This window comes from Aptenodytes forsteri, unplaced genomic scaffold (genome assembly GCF_000699145.1).
Source record: "Aptenodytes forsteri isolate BGI_AS27 unplaced genomic scaffold, ASM69914v1 Scaffold182, whole genome shotgun sequence".
Taxonomy (NCBI): Eukaryota; Metazoa; Chordata; class Aves; order Sphenisciformes; family Spheniscidae; genus Aptenodytes; species Aptenodytes forsteri.
This window is the reverse complement of record NW_008795932.1, coordinates 1,034,086-1,053,578: the sequence shown is the minus strand read 5'-3', so window position 1 is coordinate 1,053,578 and position 19,493 is coordinate 1,034,086. Positions and strand designations below refer to the sequence as shown.

At 47.7% G+C, this 19,493-nt stretch overlaps 1 protein-coding gene across 1 annotated transcript; it reads right to left on the bottom strand.

The window, feature by feature from the left end:
• Positions 1–1,636: 1,636 nt before the first annotated feature.
• Positions 1,637–13,068, bottom strand: GPR20 (G protein-coupled receptor 20). Its single transcript, XM_009285086.2, has 2 exons — positions 13,003–13,068; positions 1,637–2,719 (listed from the first exon to the last, which is right to left on the bottom strand). Exon 2 carries the CDS (start codon positions 2,696–2,698, stop codon positions 1,637–1,639), a length of 1,062 nt encoding a protein of 353 aa, XP_009283361.1. The 5' UTR covers positions 2,699–2,719; positions 13,003–13,068.
• Between the last annotated feature and the right edge of the window lie 6,425 nt (positions 13,069–19,493).

The window sequence follows — 19,493 nt, the reverse complement described above, 5'->3', positions numbered from 1 at the left end:
GGAACAGGCTGCCCAGGGAAGTGGTTGAGTCCCCATCCCTGGAGGTATTTAAAAGACGAGTAGATGAGGCGCTTAGGGACATGGTTTAGTGGGCATGGTGGTGTTGGGTTGACGGTTGGACTTGATGATCTTAGAGGTCTCTTCCAACCTTAATGATTCTATGATTCTATGATTGGTCAGGGAAACAGGTTAGGGGAAACATATATGTGTCGCAAGAGGCAAACTCTTGCAAACTCAGTGCAAGAGGCAGTTTGAAGCATTGGTTATGTTGTGTTCCTATGAAATGGAGATGACTGTTCCATGGTCAGACCCCGGGGAAGCAGAGTACTCTAGGATGCCCTAGCTTGGATCAACCATAAATCCTGCCATTCTGAATAATAACACCAGTGAGTGCCAGGAAAAGCCGTTCACTAGGTTTGATGAATTCATAGTAGCCTTCCAGCTGGAGGGGCAATAGGCATATGAGTGAGGACACATGGAGCAGTAACAACAGTTATTGCTGTTCATGCTGCAGGTTTTGCTGTTTTCCTAGGGTAATTTTTTGTATTCGCATTGCTTAATTGGTACAGTGTAATCTAAGACATTTTCCCACTGTTGTGGACAGAATTTTCCAGCATCCTTAGCCTCATATACCTTTTAAACATGGCTCTTAAATCATCCTAGTGACTTTATACTGGGGTGAATTTCAACCTGGATGCCTGAGATGGATTCTTTTTCTGTCCTTGGAAGCATCAGCATTTAAGTGACTGAGTGGATGGACTGATAGTGGGAATTAGGACAGCAAGCCCTGATTTCACAACATGCCAGGAAGAAAAATCAAACAAGAGTAGTATAGCATCATAGTCTGGTTCTGCTTTTCATCTTGGCTGTTCTTCAGGGAGAGAGAGCAGAACAGCATAGTTTGCTGGAAAGCATGTTCATTTTCACAGGTTTTTTCTATGCTCATTTGCAGTTTAGGGGATTTAGTGATCCAAATGAAGGTGGAACATATCCTTAACCTCTCCCCAAGCCCAGGCAATGTGTATGAAAACATATACACCCACATGTATTTTTTATTACAGCTGAAATAGTGAGAGGAGACTTTACCACTTGACTTCATCTTCTCTTCCCTGAGAAGGTTCAGACTTTTTCAGAAACAAATGAGTAGTTACGAGTCACAGGTGGGTTGGAATACTTTCTTTCCCACTCCATTGGCATCTAAAATCTTTGTAGTGGGTAGCTCTGGAAACATCCTGCTTATCCTTTACTCCTAAGCACATGCCCAAGGCCCAAAAGCTTTCATAGAAAATAGAGATTTCCTGCTTTCTAAGTCATCCTAGGAGTGTTGCATTATGATGTCAAACACGAAAAGAAAACCACAGTAAGAATTTGTTGCTAGCAAAATGTCTGTATTAAAATACAAAGAAAACTTTCCTGTTGGGAACAGTAATTAATAGACTCTCTTTTGTATTGGTACTAAGAGCACTGCAAGTTCCATTTTCCAAACAGACCACAATGTTCTTGAGGAATGAATTCCACCGCTGTCATTCTGAACCTCAGCCTAAAAACCAAAGAGGTCAAAGACAATAGTACCATGCATCCTAGCAATATTCCAGCATTACACTGGCTTACTGCAGTGTGTCCCATCAGATGTGGGTTATATCTGGACGCTGTTTGGTGATGGCAAGCTCACAGGGCTTCCTATTGTGTTTGAGAAGGCGATGATTGCATTGGAGCCCTTGGTGTTCTTGTTCATACCCAGGATGTCCACACTGGTTTGCGCTGGCTCAGTTTTCCTGAAGATGTTTTTCATAGTTGACTGAAAGTTATTGGTGACAAAGCAGTAGACAATGGGGTCCATGCAGCTGTTGAGGCTACTCAGAGTCACTGTCACATGGTAGACGAGGAGGCTGACATCATGGGGCATGTCTGGGTTGATGGAGATTGCTACCTGTCGCACGTGAAAAGGAGTGAAGCAGATCATGAAGATGATGAGGACGGTGGTAAGGAGTTGCACAGCCCTCATTCTCCTCTCCCGACTCTGGTGCATGAGGCTGGGCTTGGACAGAGCACACATAATCCTTGTGGTGAAGAAGATGATTATGATGAGGGGGAAGAAGTACTCGCAGACCATCAGGAGCAGAATCTTGGAGAGGCAGCATGCAGCAAACTGTATTGCCATAGTCAGGATGGAGAAAGTCACCACAGTGGCAAAGATCCAAATGAAGACGCAGATCCCCTTGGCACAGGTGGGGTTCCTCCATTTACGTGAGGCCTCCACCTGTACAATTGCCAGATAGCGGTCAACGCAGATGCACGTCAAGAAAAGGATGCTGCAGTACATGTTAACAAAGTAGCCAAAGATATGAACCAAGGAACAATTCAGGCAGTCCCCTGCACTATAGAACATGATGATCCGGACAGGCAAGGAAAAGCCCACCAAGAGATCAGTAACAATCAAGTTGATGGTGTAAATAACAGAAGTGGTTTTTGTCTTGGTACGGAAGCAGAAGACATACAGTGCCAAGCTGTTCAGCACAACACCCACCAGGAAAATGATGGCATTGACTACCATCAGGGCAATCCACAGGCTGTAAAATTCTGTGTACAATTCTTTGTCGGGATGGATGAACTTGGAGAACAAGTAGATGCTGGAGTTGGGTTGCTGGGTGGAGTTGATAGGGTCAAGGGCTGGCAGTTGGGTGGAGGAGGTTGGCATGGTCACTGACTTCCCAGTGATCTGGAAGAAAAGAAACAGAGTTATATTGATGGGTATGTCAGCATTCCTCAGGGCTCAAAATATTGTCACCTAAGAACATTTTAACCAACATATTTGTACATCTTCAGTAGTTATAAATATTGCTGTACTCTCTGAGTGCCTCATCTGTCAATATGGGATTACTAATAATCGCTAGGACAATACCTGGGTTTATGATTACTATCTTCCAGTGGTTCTAGGTGCATGTTTTGGAGAAGACACACAATCCCCACTTCAAATTTCTCTTCCTCTGCCCTGTGCAAAAGTGATTTTAAGGCCTGAGCAAGAACAGAGAAGTGAACTATGCCAAGGGAGCAAAGGAGAAGGGAAAGTCGGGGGACCTACACATGGTCATGTTTGAGCCAGCCATGTGGCAAATGGCCCAGAGAAATAGACGGGGTTGCTGAGTCCAAGCAGGGTGCATTGATGCTCATGGAGGTCACAGGCCATTTTCTGCTGTGACAGGGATGGTCAGGCCAATATGCGGCTCCTACCAAGTCTTGTTTCCTGAACATGGCGCTTATTCTTTTGAGTCCTTCCTCCATTGGAGCTGCTTCTTCCTGACTGGAGGCTGTTCCTGCCCTGCCATGGGAGCAGGATAGTGCTGGCAGCCAGAAGACATTTGCCCAATGTATTGGCACAACCATAGCCCCAGCATCTGACTCCCAAAATGTCACATCCCTTCCCTTGGCCAGGTGATCCCATTAGAGAATTACATGCAGCAGCATTTTCAGGAACTGTAAGATTTTCCTAAAGTCAAAGGATGGCTGAATTTTCCAGGAAAGCACAAGCAGGTTGTGTGGCATCTTCTAGAGATCTGCACTCACAGCAACAGCAGCCAGGAGATTTCAAACGAAGGGCGTCAGTCGCTACTCCTGCCAGGGTTTGACAGTTTAATTTGCAAATCATTCCTGACTTACACACTATTTTAAACTGATTTGTATATTAAAAAGATAAAAAAAAAGCCCAATATATACAGAGACTTGGCTGGTTTCAATAAAAATAAATGGTTGAAAAATGTCTGGAATATCTCAAAGCAGCTTAGCAGGACTTTGAGGTTAAAAAAATCAGCTTGAATCAGCAGAGAATGATGCTGAAAGACTTGAGTTATGAGGGTTTGAAATCTCTGCTACCAAGGAGCCAAGTGTGTAAGGGCTAGGAGACAAGGAGCTGCAAACACATCTTCCAGTGCTCACAGGAACCACAGTGTGCCTGGGCTGCGTCTCAATGAGGAAGACTTGAATTGCTAAGGGGGTCTGGATATCCAGCTCCCCCATGCATGCCCCATCCTCTGGCAGCTGGCTTTCTACCTGCACTAATCCTTTTTGCTGCTTATGGGGATTGGGAGGATGGACTGAAGGTGTCACATTGCCTGTGAGATGCTCCAAGCTGTTGGTGGCCATGTAGAAAGCAGAGGAGAAAGCTACCTAGGTCAGAAGGCTTCGAGTGAAAAGTGGATCCTCAGGAGAGTTTCTGCTGGCCAAAAGCAAATGTTTTGCAGGGACAGTCCTAGCTGGGTCCAGAGAGCATCACAGCAACTCTGAGCCTGCCTGACAAGTGCCAAAGCCTTTTCCTGCCCAGCCACTAAAAGCTTGCTTATTGGGCTAATGAACTACAAATCCCTGCTAGCCGTAACTCTCAAGCTTTTGAACTCCTCCACACCTCCTGACAAAAGCAGAAGGCTTCCAGCTCTCTGAATTAAAGAGCTGGGGAACGGAGATTTAGGAGAAGAGATTCCCAATTCTCTGTGCATTTGCTGGACACAGCACTCCTGATGTGTCTCACCAGTGCTGAGCAGAGGGGAAGGATCACCTCCCTTGACCTGCTGGCAATGATACTCCTAAGGCAACCCAGGAGGCTGTTGGCCTTCTTTTTCACAAAGGTGCATCGCTGGCTCATGTGCAACTTGGCATCTACCAGGATCCCCAAGTCCTCTGCAAAGCCGCTTTCCAGCTGTTTGGCCTCAGGCTGTACTGGTGCATTCCTCCCATCCTGGTAAAGCCTCTGCTGGACCCTCTCCTGTCTTTCAACATTCCTCTGAACAGAGTGCTCCCAAAATGGACACCTCACCAGTGATGAATTGATGGAGGTAATAACTCCCCTCCATCTTCTGACCACGAACCTCCTAATGTGGCATAGTATGTACTTTGCCCTGTCTGCAATGAGTGCACACTGCTTGCTGGTTCTTTTTCAGCCTAAGATCCATCATAACACCCATGCCCTTTTCAGTAGAGCAGTTCCTAGCCTGTACTGGTGAATAAGGTCATAGGATATGGCGAGGCAGGCTTCTGTGGAGGACTGAGTGACCAAAGTGTGAGTGCTTTCCTGCCTCTTCTCACTTTGGAGAGGGCTGGGAATGAAGTATGTTTGGTAAATGGTCAACATTCAAGATCAAGGGTCCTCATGGGATGCTACAGTCTAGTTGTGGTTACTCTGTATTTTTCCTTCAAGCCAGGTGAGCACAAAGCAGAACATTCGTTGGGCAAAAGCAGAGATTAGGACTGAGAATTTAGAAGACTTGGTGTGAAGTTCCCTCTGGAAATTCTTGGAGAAGTGGCTTTGCATCATGGTGGAGCTTAGGTCTGTTGGCCTAGAGTCTGGTGATTGCTCTAGTTTCTTCTTGCCTCTCATCTATGGAAGTGGTGTGAAAGAAAAATGTTTTTTAATATCCTTGAACTTGGAAGGATATTTATAATGAAATGGCAATTTGTTCTGTTTAGGTAGCCACTCAAGCCCAAGTAGTTGGATTGTCCATTGGAATGGCTGGGTCTCAACCATAAAGCCCTCCTGAGGTCAAACCCAGTGCCAGATTATGCTGCAGGACTGAAATCCAGAGCCTGGGGTCAGACCACCTGTAATGTCCCAAAGAACTGCTGGACAAAGAGGAGCAATCCTAACTTCTGTCCACTTTCGCACTTAGGCCATCTCCAGCAGCAACCAGACGTTGGAACATCCTGTGTTTCAGGAATGACCAGATTACCTCATCCTGCACCGAACTCTGGCGGCAGCCAAAGTAGCACACATTCACATTATTTTGTCTGGGGCTGGTTGAGCCTGCAGACTCCTGGAGGAAGGTCTTGTCTCTCTACATCTTGTCAGTGAATAATAGGAAAAACTGGACCCAAGACTGGTTGAAGGTAGCGGAGTTGTGAAGTCTGGCACCTGAGAAAGATGCATGGGGAGGATGCAGAACGCTGGCCCATTTTCTAATGATTTTCTAATATTCTCACCATCTGATCTTCTCTGTTTGTTTGTTTCACTCAAAAAATTACAAAACCAAACTGAAATGAGCAGATGCCTGGATCTGCTCCCAGATTTCTCTTTGCAGATGCTGTCAAGAGGAGCACTGCGGAAGCCACTGCACCAGTGCAAACCAAGAAATAAAGACTTTGTTGCCCCTGGAGTGCAGCATGAGCTTGTATATCTGTGTTCATACAGATAGTTGAGCAAGGGAGAAGACAAAATCCCCCATCCCACCCCTTAGCATGCACTAGAGTGTATTGAGTTGTGTATGCATTTGTCTTACTGTAATTCTAAGGCACTGGCCATTTGCTCTGATTTTACATCTTGTTAGTAGCTTGTCTTCTCTGGGACATTTTTCTTCAGTCTCAGATCCTTTATCAGTCTCTGATCCTTAATCACCTGATATTAATCTTAACATTTTTCCTTTCCTGCCTCAGTGAAACTTTAACTCAAAATGCATTCAAATGCTCCTCATCCTCACAATGCTATTGAGGTATGTAGGGCACTTTACAGACTAATAGAAAAGGACCCCCTGTGAGTACTGTCCATACACAGAAATTAAAATCATCAGCATATACAGTGTGATGGCTTACATAGTCACCTATTCCCCTGAGCCCCATGGGCAGTGAAATAAACTCCAGATATAGTAAACAGCTAAAAAACAAGTAACATTTTTTTTTGCCAAATTGAACATGCAGTGGAGGAGCTGAACTAGAGTTTCTGTCTCTTCCCACTCCATCGCTGCCCTGTCTGAACTCAAAATCCAAGCATCTACATGAAACAAATTTAAGTAATTCTGAAGATTTCCTCACTGACAGGCTGTGGAAAAGCTGCTTCTTGGGCTGCAGTGGGAAAAGTCTTCCTCTAATCAAATTGTTACTGATGGATGTTTGGGTGAACGGCCTTTTCCTTTCTTTGTGGGACTGCCCTCATCTCATGGCTCACAATCAGAAGGTGGCTGGACTGGCAAAGCAATAGCATTCCTCTGAGTGCTTTTAATGAGATGGAGCTGGACCAAACCCCTGGTTAGCAGCTACTAAGTATTTTTCCATTGCGGGTCTCCAAGCACTTGACAAAGGTACGTTGCCCCATTTTGCAGCAGGCTGAACAAGGCACAGAATGGCAACGTGACCTCACAGCTGAGGAAAAGCAAACATTTCCAAAGATTTCCAATTCTGCTCCCCCCTGCCCCCCAGTCAAAAAATTACGCCAATCAGGTCTCTCTCTCTGCCATCAGAAATACTCATGCAGGTGTTAAAGTGAGTCAGTTCAGCTACCCATCACCACGGAGTGGTGGCATATAGCAGTCAGTGGGGGCTGTGGCTAATACATGAGAAGCTTTGCAGCCTCTGCAAACCTTTATTTTGCTATGTTTCGCGCTATTTATTGCTTGCAGCTATGGCATGAACTCATGCAGAGCTACAAGAACCACAATCACCTTTGCTTACAGAATAAATAGCCCCTGTGCTAACCCCTTTCCTAAAATCTTCAAAGAGTTGGGAGCTCAGCCTTCTTCATGCCTAATTCCGCTCTCAGCCCCCCAGATTTCGATGCAATCCCTGTTTCTTGGAGCTGGCAGTCTGCAGAGCCCAAGATGGGTAAACATGCATCCTTCTGAGTGCTCTGACTGCGCCAGTTGGCCTATGCTGTTATATTATACCTCTCAGGCTGGATTTTGTCTGTCTGGCTGTGAGACTGTGGGTAGCATTTCCATAAAAGTACAGCAGGCATCTGGGTAGAAATGGGATAAGGGGAGGGACGGAGACTGGAGGTTGACCTGGTTTCCCTTGTTCTGATAAAGGTCCTTGCTCAGCACTGCGAGAGGGGGACTTGCTCTGAAATACTTTCTCATTGTTGCGTGACACAACCGATTCCATCGTTCTTGGGCCAAATAGGAAACAGATGGTCGCTGTGCTGAAACCAGGTCCTGCAGCGTCTTCCCTCACTCGCTCGCTGCTTGGCATCACACTTGTTCATTTAGCATGGGCAGCTCATTTGTACATCTGCCCCAGGAGGATATCCTTGACCATCCTGTGTTTCTTTCCACCCAACTTTTAGCTCAGTGTCAGCCTCACCCTCCACTTGCTGAAGTCAATGGGGATTGCTTCCTTGACCCGGGGGAATTTTGGATCTGGCTCAGCAATTCAAGTAATAGGATACAAAAGAAAAGGCATGTCAGGCAACTGAGCTTTGTCCTAACCACTCTCCAAAAGGGTTATTTATTGGTGTGTCCAGATAGGATCTCTGCATGCAAACCCAGAGACAGAGAATAAGAGAGCCATGCACTGGGATCAGAAAGGTGAAAAGGGCATTAACAAGTGAGAGTGAGTGCTATTTAGTATAAAAAGCTTCGGCTTTTCTCATCTCCCTGTCCTGAATCAGAACATCTGACATGGCAACCTGGCTCCTCTATCATCCCCCCTGTCTCTGTTACCCTGTCCTGCCTGCTAGTGTTACTCTTCTGCCTGGGATGGCAGCAGCATGTGTTTAGTTTTGCAGCCTTTCCGTGTTTAAAGTTCCCTGGGTGATTTATCATCATATTTATAAATGAAGGGTTAAACTCACTCTCTTTCAGTTTAAATTGTATGATTCTCCTTCTGGCAAGCTCTCACTCAACTCTGGCTGAAACTGGCCAAATATGGTGTTTTTGTGCATGTCGAGGACCTTGCCCTATATGTGGTAGAGCTTGTTCTGTGTGCCTCATGCTCAGCCTGGGGAGGTTGGGTTTGCTGACAGTGGGAACTGAGGGAGAAAGGGAGAGAAAGGGAATGAATCCAGCTGCTGAAAGGGAAAAGCTGGTGCCCATCTAGCCCTCAGGCTGTGAGAAGGGAGCTAATGTCCGGAGGAGAAAGATCCCACCCTGAAGCAGAAATGGGACTATTCTCGGGGCGGGGAAGATCCCATATTTGCGGGCATCGGATCTCTGCTCTCACTTGATTCCTAGGCATTGATGTCTCCTAGAAGCCTCCAGGTCTGAGGGTGGCTGGACAGAGTGTGTGTAACACTTGACTGCTGGGGAATTGCAGTTGGAAACGGTCAAACCCAGTCCAGAGTTGGATTATTCCTTCCCCTCCGACACTGTGGAAATAGAAGGTGCTTTGGAGACACAAAACACGTAATTCTGTGAGTGTCAGATTAAATGACACCTGCTTTCTTACGGTTTCATGTCTTGCAGTGGCTTGCAGGGCTGGATAAATGCTTTGCCCTGGTTGAGATGCTTATTATAACTTTTTCCCATGTGGACACTTGGCTGCCTTAATGAGCACTCACAATCCAGCTCTTCCCTTGGCTCCGACACTTGTTTGACTTTCTCCTCTCTTTGCTACCTAATTTCCTGAAAATTGAGGTGATCTTTCCTTTCTGCCAAATTTTGGTTGAATTTAGCCAACGGATTGAAAAACATTAGGAGGACAGAGGAAATCAGAGCTGACAAACACATAAATAGTCACTCAGCACAATCCTTGTTTTTTCTAAGCTGAACCTGCAAGGAGTTTGCTAGCACTCCCCACCACACATCCTTTAATTTACTCCCTGCAAATTTACAGTTGCTTTGGCATTGAAACACTGCAAACAGGGCTGGATGACTTCGTTGCAAAGGGAGAGCATTGTCTGCCTCTCATTCTTTGCCTGAAGTGAAATAATTTCAGATTTACACCAAATCATATCCTCTTCATGGAGAACCAGCCTGGGGATAGATGATAGCTGATTGCCTGGTATATGCACTGGTCAGACACGGCATGTTTGCCCATGTGCAGTGAAGAGTGTGGTGGCCAGCAGCTCCTACCTTGTCCAACAGTTTGAATGGTCATGTGCTGAATTACAGCCTTTGCCTGGAAGGGGAAAGGTGTGAACTCACTTTGCATGACAGCGAGAGGGATTAACACCCCCTTACTGACTTTTTGGATGTCCAGTCCCAGGCATGGCCAGGGCCTGTCTCCTTCAAGCCATTTAAGCAATCACGGCCTAAGGATGCGTGGAGGCTAATGCAATGTTGGTCGTTGGGCTTGTGTTGCTGATGGGTTGTTGAGCCATTTGCCTCCTGCCTGATGTGCCCAGTTAGCCTATGTGGTCATTCATCTCCAAGGCCCTGCTGTGGATGGGCAATGGGTATTGCTGTGAGTTCTCATCTGAGCTCCAACAACCCTGCTGTGTTCAATGCTGTGTGTGCACACGGGTGGAACCCACGCTCCCCAGCAAGCCTATGGCCAGAATCAGATCTTACGTGAGTGAGGGACCCAGCTGCCTGGTTTGGTTTGGAACAAGCAATAGCCTGTGGGTGCCCAAGCAATGATTTAGTCCAACAGGTCATCCTAGGCCATGAGGGATCACTGCCAGTTAGAAGAGGGAGAGCACAGCTCTCCGAACTACATTCCTCTTCTTCACGGAGCAAAGTGACCCAGATGGGAGGGAGGCCACTCGGCTTGGCTCAGATGCCCACTCTTTGCATCCAGGCTTGAACTTGCTGCTTGAAACCAGGTGACAGATCACCAGTCCTGGACCCCCCAGATACAATCTATTTAAAAGTTGGAAAGATCTGCATGGTCATCCCCCAGCCCTGTCCTGAGCATGCATTGAAAATACGGAAGCTCCCAAAGATACACAGAGCAGGAAATTCATGTGCTGGCAGATTTCTTATGAGCTTATATACCTCCTCTATGCCCATTTGCAGCAGTAATGCCTCAGTCTTTGAACAAAGGAGCCCAGATGTACAGGTACAAGCAAAGAACTGGGATTGTACATACATTGCCTCTCCAGACCCACAAAAGTGCACCCAGCAGTGGTGGGCACCCAGAGGTCCTTCAGCACATCTCTGATGAGGCTTTTTAGTACTGGTCACCTTAGAAGTGCTAATAAAGGCTTTATACCTCCACTTGCTTGTTTATACCACACTATATAGAAAAGTCCCTCCTGAAACATTTAGACGTCTACAATGCCTTATTGATACCGTTGCATTTTTCATGACCCTCTTTCTGCATTACCAGATCTTGGCCTTGGAGTGACAGAAATATTAAGTGTCTTGGTGAATGCTCTGTAAATCATGCTGTTAGCATTTAAAAGACCAATATCTCATAGCCTGTCAGGGCTAGCATCAAGTGCCATCTGTCACGAGGGAGCATGGAGTGACATCTCTGCAGTAGATGCTGTGTATTTCTAGCTCTGATACTGTAAGAGAAATCAGAGCATGACTTCCTGCACATATCCCTCTCTGTCCTTTGTGGACCAGTATAATGTGAGGGGAAACCACATATTTTGGGGGAAATTTTTTTCCAAGAGGGTTTCAATTTTTTTTAAAAAGCTAAATTTGGAAAGAAACGTGGATTTGGAGTTTTATAGGTCCAGCCAGGAGAGATGGATTTGTGCCTGTCTTCTTGGGAGGTTGTAACAGTACAAGAGAAATGTGTTTGATTTTATTGGGATTACAGTAATCCATCTAGCATTTCAAGGGTGCCTGGGACAAAGTGCTAGAAATGTCAGTTTGGCATAAAAGCTGTTGTGGCTGTGTACAAGGAGAACCCTGCAGTGAAAATTACCATATAGGCACATACAGGAACTTCACAGGCAAGTGCAAAAGCATTGCAGGAGATTAAACTGAGCAACTTCTGGCCTGTGCATTGCTGCTTGCTTTTGAAAAGGAAATTTTTAATTGCAGATTTAGCAATCTTTGAGCACTTTTCCCTCATTCTGCCTTCAGCTGCCTGCTTGCTCTGTCCCTTGGCAAGAAGCCTGAGAAGGACAGTGCGGGAAGAGCAGCAGCAGAGTGTTGTTGAGGAATACCTGGGGTCCTGCATGGCCCAGGGATGAGGCAATGCTCACACCCCAGGGAGCACAGGGAATGGCGGTGAAACAAATGTAGGTAGGGACAAAGGGGCGATGCAGCGGGGAGAGGGGTCAGGTGTGCCATGAGCAGCAGACCAGCCCGCCATGGATGCAGCTCTGCAGCCCAGCGGAGTTGTGCTGCTCTCTTGGCTGCAGGGAGAAACTGAGGCACAGAGCTATGCCTGGGCTTGGCCCCGGGAATGCAGAGAGATGGGAGACCTGGTCAGGGAGCAGACTTTTTTTTGAGGCATCCCAGGATTGATACCCAGACCTCAACCCTTTGGGAGACTGGTATCTGTGGTTTCCTTTGCTAGGCACATAGGACACTATGCTGTACAGACAGACCCCACAGTGCCTTCAGGGTTTTGCAAATTTTGGATTAACCGGGTTAACCTGGGAAAACTTTGAGCTGTTGGTGAGTGTGTTGCTATGAAAGCAGGGAGCATTTCTGAAGGGACCTGGTTAAGGACCTTGGAAAGGATTTGTTTCTCCCTAGACTGACCCAGCAAGCAGATTCAGGGAAAGAAAACAGCATCTTTCCTAGAGCTGAGCTCGCACCCTGCTGCATGGCCAAACAGAGGTAAAACATCCCCAGTTGCAACTGACCCTGTGCCAGGCAGTGCACCATCTCCTCTCCTGGCTTCCAAAACCTCCCTGAACGCATTTCCCCAAACTTTAATTATGCCTGGGAATACACAGATACAAAAAAGGCATCACCCCACTCCTCACAAGAGCTGGCATAGTACTTTTCAATGGGGGAAAGCCAGTACCTTCACACACTTTTCATCACCCCCCATCTCCTCGGGAAACAAGCAAATATCACGGCACTGCCCCAAAACCCAAAAGCAGAGAAGCAGAGGAAGCCCCTCACAGCCCCTCGCAGTCACCGGTGCAGCCTGGGTCTCCAGGTCAGGCACCTCCTGATGAACTTCCACAACCGCCACATGGTGAGAGCCAGGGGCTTCCTGAGCTGCTCTTCCATGTGTTTGGCACAGGACCCTCTCCACTGCCATCTCTGCCAGGGCTCCCTGCTGCAATAGCCACACTTTCCACTCCAGACTTGGGGTCTGGTCTCCAGCAATTCCCTCCTAGCCCCCCGCTGTCACCTCTCCGATCCCATGCCCCCCCTTTCTCTCTGACCAATATCCCAAAGCATTCACTGCAACTGTCCCTGCAGTGTATTCCTCCATAATGGACTGACTTACCTCTGGCCTGATCTTCCTTCTATGTTAGAGGAGCTGCTGGTAAGAAAATTTCCTCGTGGACCTGAATGCTATCACCCCAGGAAAGAGACATCTGTTCCTTCAAGCAGAACAACTGGAGTGACTACAGAATATGAAGAAATGCCTAATCTCTCTCTCGTGCTCTCTCTCTCTCCCCCTCTCTTCTAAATATAGCCTTGCAACTAATGGGAAAAAATACACACTACCAAAAAAAAAAAAATTCCACTTGTCTTTAGCGTTCAGAATTTCTCCCCAAACATCTGGCTCCTTGCCCTAAATCTCTCTGAAATTTATAAAGTGCTGGAAACACTAAAGAGGGCTCCAGCTTTCCTCACGGTGCTAATGCCTGAACATCTCTAGTAAACTGAAACTGATGTTGCTGCCCCGCTCTTGTCCTCTCCCCGGGTCAATTTTCCTGTGTTTCTGTGGGAACAAAATCTCCTTGCTGAGAACTCACCAGCTCAAGGCCACCACAATGCCACCGAGCCACCACTGTGTGACATGAGGAAAATACCTCTTTTTTCATCTTCCTGATATGAACTGGGATTAGACAGAAGCATGCCTGGCAGTTGCAGGAAGGTGCTGGACCAAATGCCACAAAGTCTGTGACATGCTTTGAACCAACCCAGCTGTCCAGACCCCGAGAAGAAACCTGGCACAGGAAGACAAAGGGTGACCCTGCACACTTTGGTGACGCTCTGGCTGCAGTCCTTTGGGACAGGGGTTAATAAGGTCTGTCCAAGGACTGGGCTGAAGTGACTGAGCGTAGATGAATCGAGGGTGGAAATAGAGAGTCTGAGGTTCCACCGAGGAGCCCCCCAACATGTTCCTCCATCCTCACACAGCCCTTCCCTACTGGTAGTAGAGCCATTGTGGGTATCAGGTCCCTCTCAGAGTGGGGATTTAAGTATCCCTTCACCTTTGGCTGCATGAGAAGAGATTGAGATTGGGCAAAGCATAACAAACTATCCAATTGTTGAGAGGGGTTCAAAGGACATGGCTAGATCAGCTTTCAAGATGTCTTTGCTGACCAATGCTGTAAGGACTCAAATCTCCCAAATCCCCCAAAGTCCCACATCATGATGGGATACTTCCTGCTCTAAATTGGGTACCAAAAAAGCCATCTTTTGTGGGGCTTGCACAGATGTTCTCTCCAGGAGGGTTTACAGTAGCTTTAGAGGTCCCTTCTAGGAAAAAAGGCAGAAAAAAATAAAGTGAGCAGTTGCATCAAATTTAATTGTTTAGAAGGACAGGGAGGATGGATGCTGGATTTTAGTGTCAGCCCTGGACTGCTCTTTTCCCTCACCCTTTAGATAAAGAAAACTCTGGTGCCAATGCAATAAACACGCAGGATATGGCCCGTCACAACACGACAGGATCAACTGAGAGGCATTGAATTCCAGGTCAAGAGGCCAAATCCATAAATAGAGGAGAGGTAAACTCCACACATGCATGTCTCACTGGAGCACAAACAGTAGCTATGGTTATTAGAGAAGGTTGACCTCATTTTCTGGAATTAGTTCTTCACCCTTGGATCTTTCCCAGGAAGACCGAGCTGATCTTTTTTGTCTAGTTATTTTATTGATTTTCTATTTTGAGTTTCCTCACATTGAGGGGCAGATTCTTTCCCCAATTTCAGGAACATCCTCCTTGACTTTATGTGCCCCCTGATCCAGGCATCCAGCCTTTCACAACTGACCTCCAGCTCAGGCACGTGCCTGGGCTCTCATCTGCTTTTCACTTCCTTATGACTTGGAAAGCAAGTGTGATTGGAAGGCCTCCACGAGTCCTGTCTGGGTAATAATCTTGCCTTCACTTCCTTCCATCTTGGGAGTTGAACAGGGGGAAGAACAAAAGAGAAGAAACCAACCTATAGTCCAATGCTGGGCAGGGCGGATGAACTTGGACTCTATCATTCTTATTGCCTATGGTGGCAAATGTTTAAGTTTTCCCCCAGCCTGTCAACAAAACTTTTGTTCTTAGGGAATAGCTCTCTGGAGTTACAAATGAAAGACTGAAAGAAAGAGGAGACTTTTCTCCAGGATGAGATATTGGTACCTATGCTCTGTTCACCTGCTCTGAGGCTGCCCAGCCCTTCCTATGCGAGGACTGGCTTGGTTTTGCGCTTCTGCATGATGCATGTGAGCTTTGTTCCCATCCCTGTGCACAGGATAACGAGTGCCCTGCACTCCCCCACTATCCCAGCCTCTCCCTCCTTGCTGGATTTAGAGCTAGACTTGGAGTGGCAACAGCTGCAAAGTTTCAAGTTGTGCCTGAGATAGTGCAGAGCATGCCATATTGGGAAGCAGATGCTGCTGTTAAGGTGGAGAAGGCACATCCGGGCTCAGGGCCACGCTTTGTCCCAGACGCGGTTCCCACACTTGACTTCAGGAGGAGTTGCAACCGTGGCTGATGAATGCAGAGCTTCTATCATCTCTTGATTTTCAGCCATTTATCACCCTCCCAGAGGGAGGGGGAAAGGAAGAAAAAAAAGTGAAGCTTTAGTAAGTGGAAAATTTTCAAGCTTGTTCGCTGAATATGCAACAGTATTAAATATTGCAGTGAATGTCTTGAGATTGTAGGCGGAAGAAGGTATTGACTCAGCTGAAATTAGCACATAGGAGAAGGAATAATAGTTAGGGCGGGGAAGGGTGCTACTGGCCCATGATAATTGCTAGCAATCCCTTACCTGCGCTATGTAAAATAGGGGTGGGACAGGGCTCTGTTTAAAAGTCTTCTGTGGCACAGAGCAGCAAAGCAGGAGGCCAGACAGCTCTGAAGGAGGTTGTCAGAAGTCTGATATCACACACCACCCTGAGGAGATGTCTTCTCAGTTTTTGTCAGGGGAAGGGTATACTTCTCCAGTCCTATTCAAAAATCATAGAATCATAGAATGGTTTGGGTTGGAAGGGACCTCTAAAGGTCATCTAGTCCAACCCCCCTGCCGTGGGCAGGGACATTTTCAACTAGATCAGGTTGCTCAGAGCCCCGTCCAACCTGACCTTGAATGTTTCCAGGGATGGGGCATCCACCACCTCTCTGGGCAGCCTGGGCCAGTGCTTCACCACCCTCAGCGTAAAAAATGTCTTCCTTATATCTAGTCTGAATCTACCCTCTTTTAGTTTAAAACCATTACCCCTTGTCTTATCGCTACAGGCCCTGGTAAAAAGTCTGTCCCCATCTTTCTTATAAGCCCTCTTTAAGTACTGAAAGGCCACAATAAGGTCTCCCCAGAGCCTTCTCTTCTCCAGGCTGAACAACCCCAACTCTCTCAGCCTTTCTTCATAGGAGAGGTGTTCCATCCCCCTGATCATTTTTGTGGCCCTAAAAAGGGGAGTTGAGTGTCCTTTCGTCCCCTGCTGCAGGAGAAAAGATTGAGATGGGGCACAGTGTAACAAACTATTGCACTGCTGAGATGGGCTTAAGGCACATGGCTGGATCAGCTTTCAAGATGTCTCTGTTGACCAACTCCGTAAAGGACTCAAACCAGAATTTGGTGTCTGAACATACCTGCTTATTTTTTAGGAAGTTGTATTTAGGCTCTGTTATACAGAACAGATTCTCAGAAATTAATTCTCTTCTTCAGTGGCAGAGGAGAGCTTCTACCCAAGAAGATCTTGGACCCAAACCCGATGGAATCAGAGGTCAGAAAGTTGAGGAGCCTTCACCTATGGTCATGACTGCATGGAGGACACCGAAGGGTGGGATCCTCGCTACATGGAGGACACCGAAGGGTGGGATCTTCACTGAGCTCTCTGGGAAACCTTTTTTATCAGCTACTTCAGAGAAAGTGAACTCACATGCCCATAGGCCATCTCCATTGAACATTCTCCCGTTTTTCCTCCAATAAACGTGTTTCTGAGACATTTTTCCTGCTGTCTTGCTTCTGCACCAGGAAGCAGGAGAACCAAAAGGGGAAATGGGAGCAAGTAATGCCCAGAGTCACAACCACCACACACAAACACGAGCCTGTCTTCAGAAGACTGCTTGCAGGGGAGGTTGCCCAGCTGATGTAGCTGCAGGCTTGATGGAGAGGCAACAGTAGATGGGCTCTGCTCCCTGCCAGGTGAGTAAACCCTTTGCCATGGCAGATAAAGTTAATGGCATGGAGGAGAGTCTACATCTGTTTTACCCTGCCCAACTACTCTTTCCTTCTAGTAAATCTGCCCCAGAAGATCTCCAGGCCCTAATAAATGCTGGAAAACATTCATGTATGTCCCTATGATATGCACTGCCCATGAGCCCTAAATACTTGATTCTCTACAGTCTCCAGGGCTATTGTGGGATGCTGTGAATTAGATTCAGAATTGACCCAGAGAACTGGGTAGGTTCTCACAGATGAACCAAGGGTGGAGAAGTTGCTGCCACCCTCCAGGAGTCACCTTTTACAAAGGATAACTGCCAGGAAAGCACCACATGGCATTTGGTTTAGGGGGAAATCTGTGGACACTGAGACTCCCCAAATGTGTAGGAGTTTCCCTCCTTGCAAAGGGGTTTGTGCTTCAATCCCATCACACTTCCTTATCGTTAATGAGCAGGACGTACATTGCCTTCCCCTGGAAGGAAAGCCTTGGACAGCAGTGTGGGAACGTTGTCAAAGGACAAGGAACAAAACACCGGCTTCTGTCCCAGCCCTGCTGCAGACCATAATGGAGCAGAGCAGGGATGTGGCAGGTGCTGCCTGATGGATGGAATCACCTGCCCTAACTTTTACAGCCCCCTGCCAACAGTGAGGAGAGCAGGGAGAAGCTGATATTTGGTGGGAACCACTTGTAGCTATTCTGATTTTGTGGAGCTGAGAAGGGCCAGGGAAAGCCCCTGACTCCTTGTCCTACATCCAGCTTGGGTCCTGCTCGTGCTGTGGGTGGCAATCTCCTTGCCAGTGAGGCACAAGGGTGGGAGGGCTTGTGGACAGGCATGGAAAGGAGCTCAAGGGCTGGATTTGACCCTGCAGAACTCCATTTACTCAAGCTGAGTCAAAATTGGCCCCTGCAGGGATGCTGGAATTCAGGTGGGTGCAGCAACCCTGTGGCAGAGAGAGAGGCTTGGGTGGCCACAACAGGGTCTGCAGAGAAAAGGGAGTTCACAACGGGCTGGGGGTTGCTCGTTGTCCCTCACTCAGTCCTGCTCCACCACCAGCGCAGGAAGGGGCTTCAGCTGCTGGGCTATTGAGAGGTCATTCTCTGCTGTTCTCATAGTGATCCAGGCCTGCCATGCTGGGACGTCTGGGAGATCAGAGACTCCTTTGGGATCTGAACCCTGAAACATTCATGATGGCTATGCCTAAGGAGGTAGCTGGAGGGGCTGTAAAGAAAGATCAGAGCCCTCTGCAGTGAGCCCTAGGCAGAATCTGCGTCCCTCTCCTGCAATGCCAGGGAAGAAACACCAAAGAGGCAAAGAAACATGAGCTGCTTCTGCCTGGAGAAGGAGGGCTTGGACCACTGCCCCTGGTCATGTTCAACACCCCCAGGGCTGATTGCCTGACTTTCAGCATGGGCAACAGAGGCTGTGGCAAGCCATAAAATATGGTCCAGCTGCCGCTGTAATGGCATCTCAGCAGGGCCCAGAGGCAGCTGCACCTACCTGACATAAGAAGCTCAGTAGAGAGCAGTCAGTGTCCCCTGCCAACTGCTTGAGATTACAGGCGTTTCCCAGTGCTCCCTGAGCTGTCGCTCACTGTCCTCAGAGGACTGCAAAGGGCAGAGGACACCATTAGCGTGTGGCCCTGCCTCTGAACAGGCTTCCCATCTGCGTGTTTATACAAGGAGGGAGATCAGACAGTCTTCATATGGGGGCCTCTGCTGATGGGATCCAGCCGTGATTTGTCTGTTTGATGAGGAACAGGGAAAGACAAGTGGTTCCCAAATGATGGTCATGGCTCCTGTTGGGTGAGTCAGACACGGGGGAGAAAGTGAGCAAGAGCCAGTTTCCTGCCTGCCTGCTGCATATTTGTGAATTGACTTTTCTGACCATTGCCTCCCCCTCCATTTCTCTCTTCAGGCCATGGCATTTTTGCTGATGGACCTGCTGAGCTGAAAGAAAAATGAAGATGTCTGCAGGGCACGAAGAGCAAGCTGCTCCTTTGGGCGACCCTAAGGTCTCTCCCAGGTGACTGGTTTGGAGTACATTGGTCCTGCCTTTCTCCAGTTCTTGCATGACAAGGGGTGTGAAGTTGGATGTGCCCTGTCCTGGTATAAATGTACCCTGTGGGGGTGAGTCAGGATCCCTCTCTCCGTCCCGGTCTGCCCAGTTCACCACAGCTCTCATGAGGTTTCTGACAAGGTTCCTCAGTCAAGACACCACCAAATAAGCCACAGAGACCCTTTGGCCACCCAACAAGGCATGTCGTGCCTTGGCTGCCCCTTGTGATCCAACCCACGTCGGGATCCCTTGCAGGGTCCTGCTCTGACCTTTCTGGCCCCCCAACCCAGCTCTGGCCAGCAACCGCCTCTTGTTCTTTTCTTGATATTTTT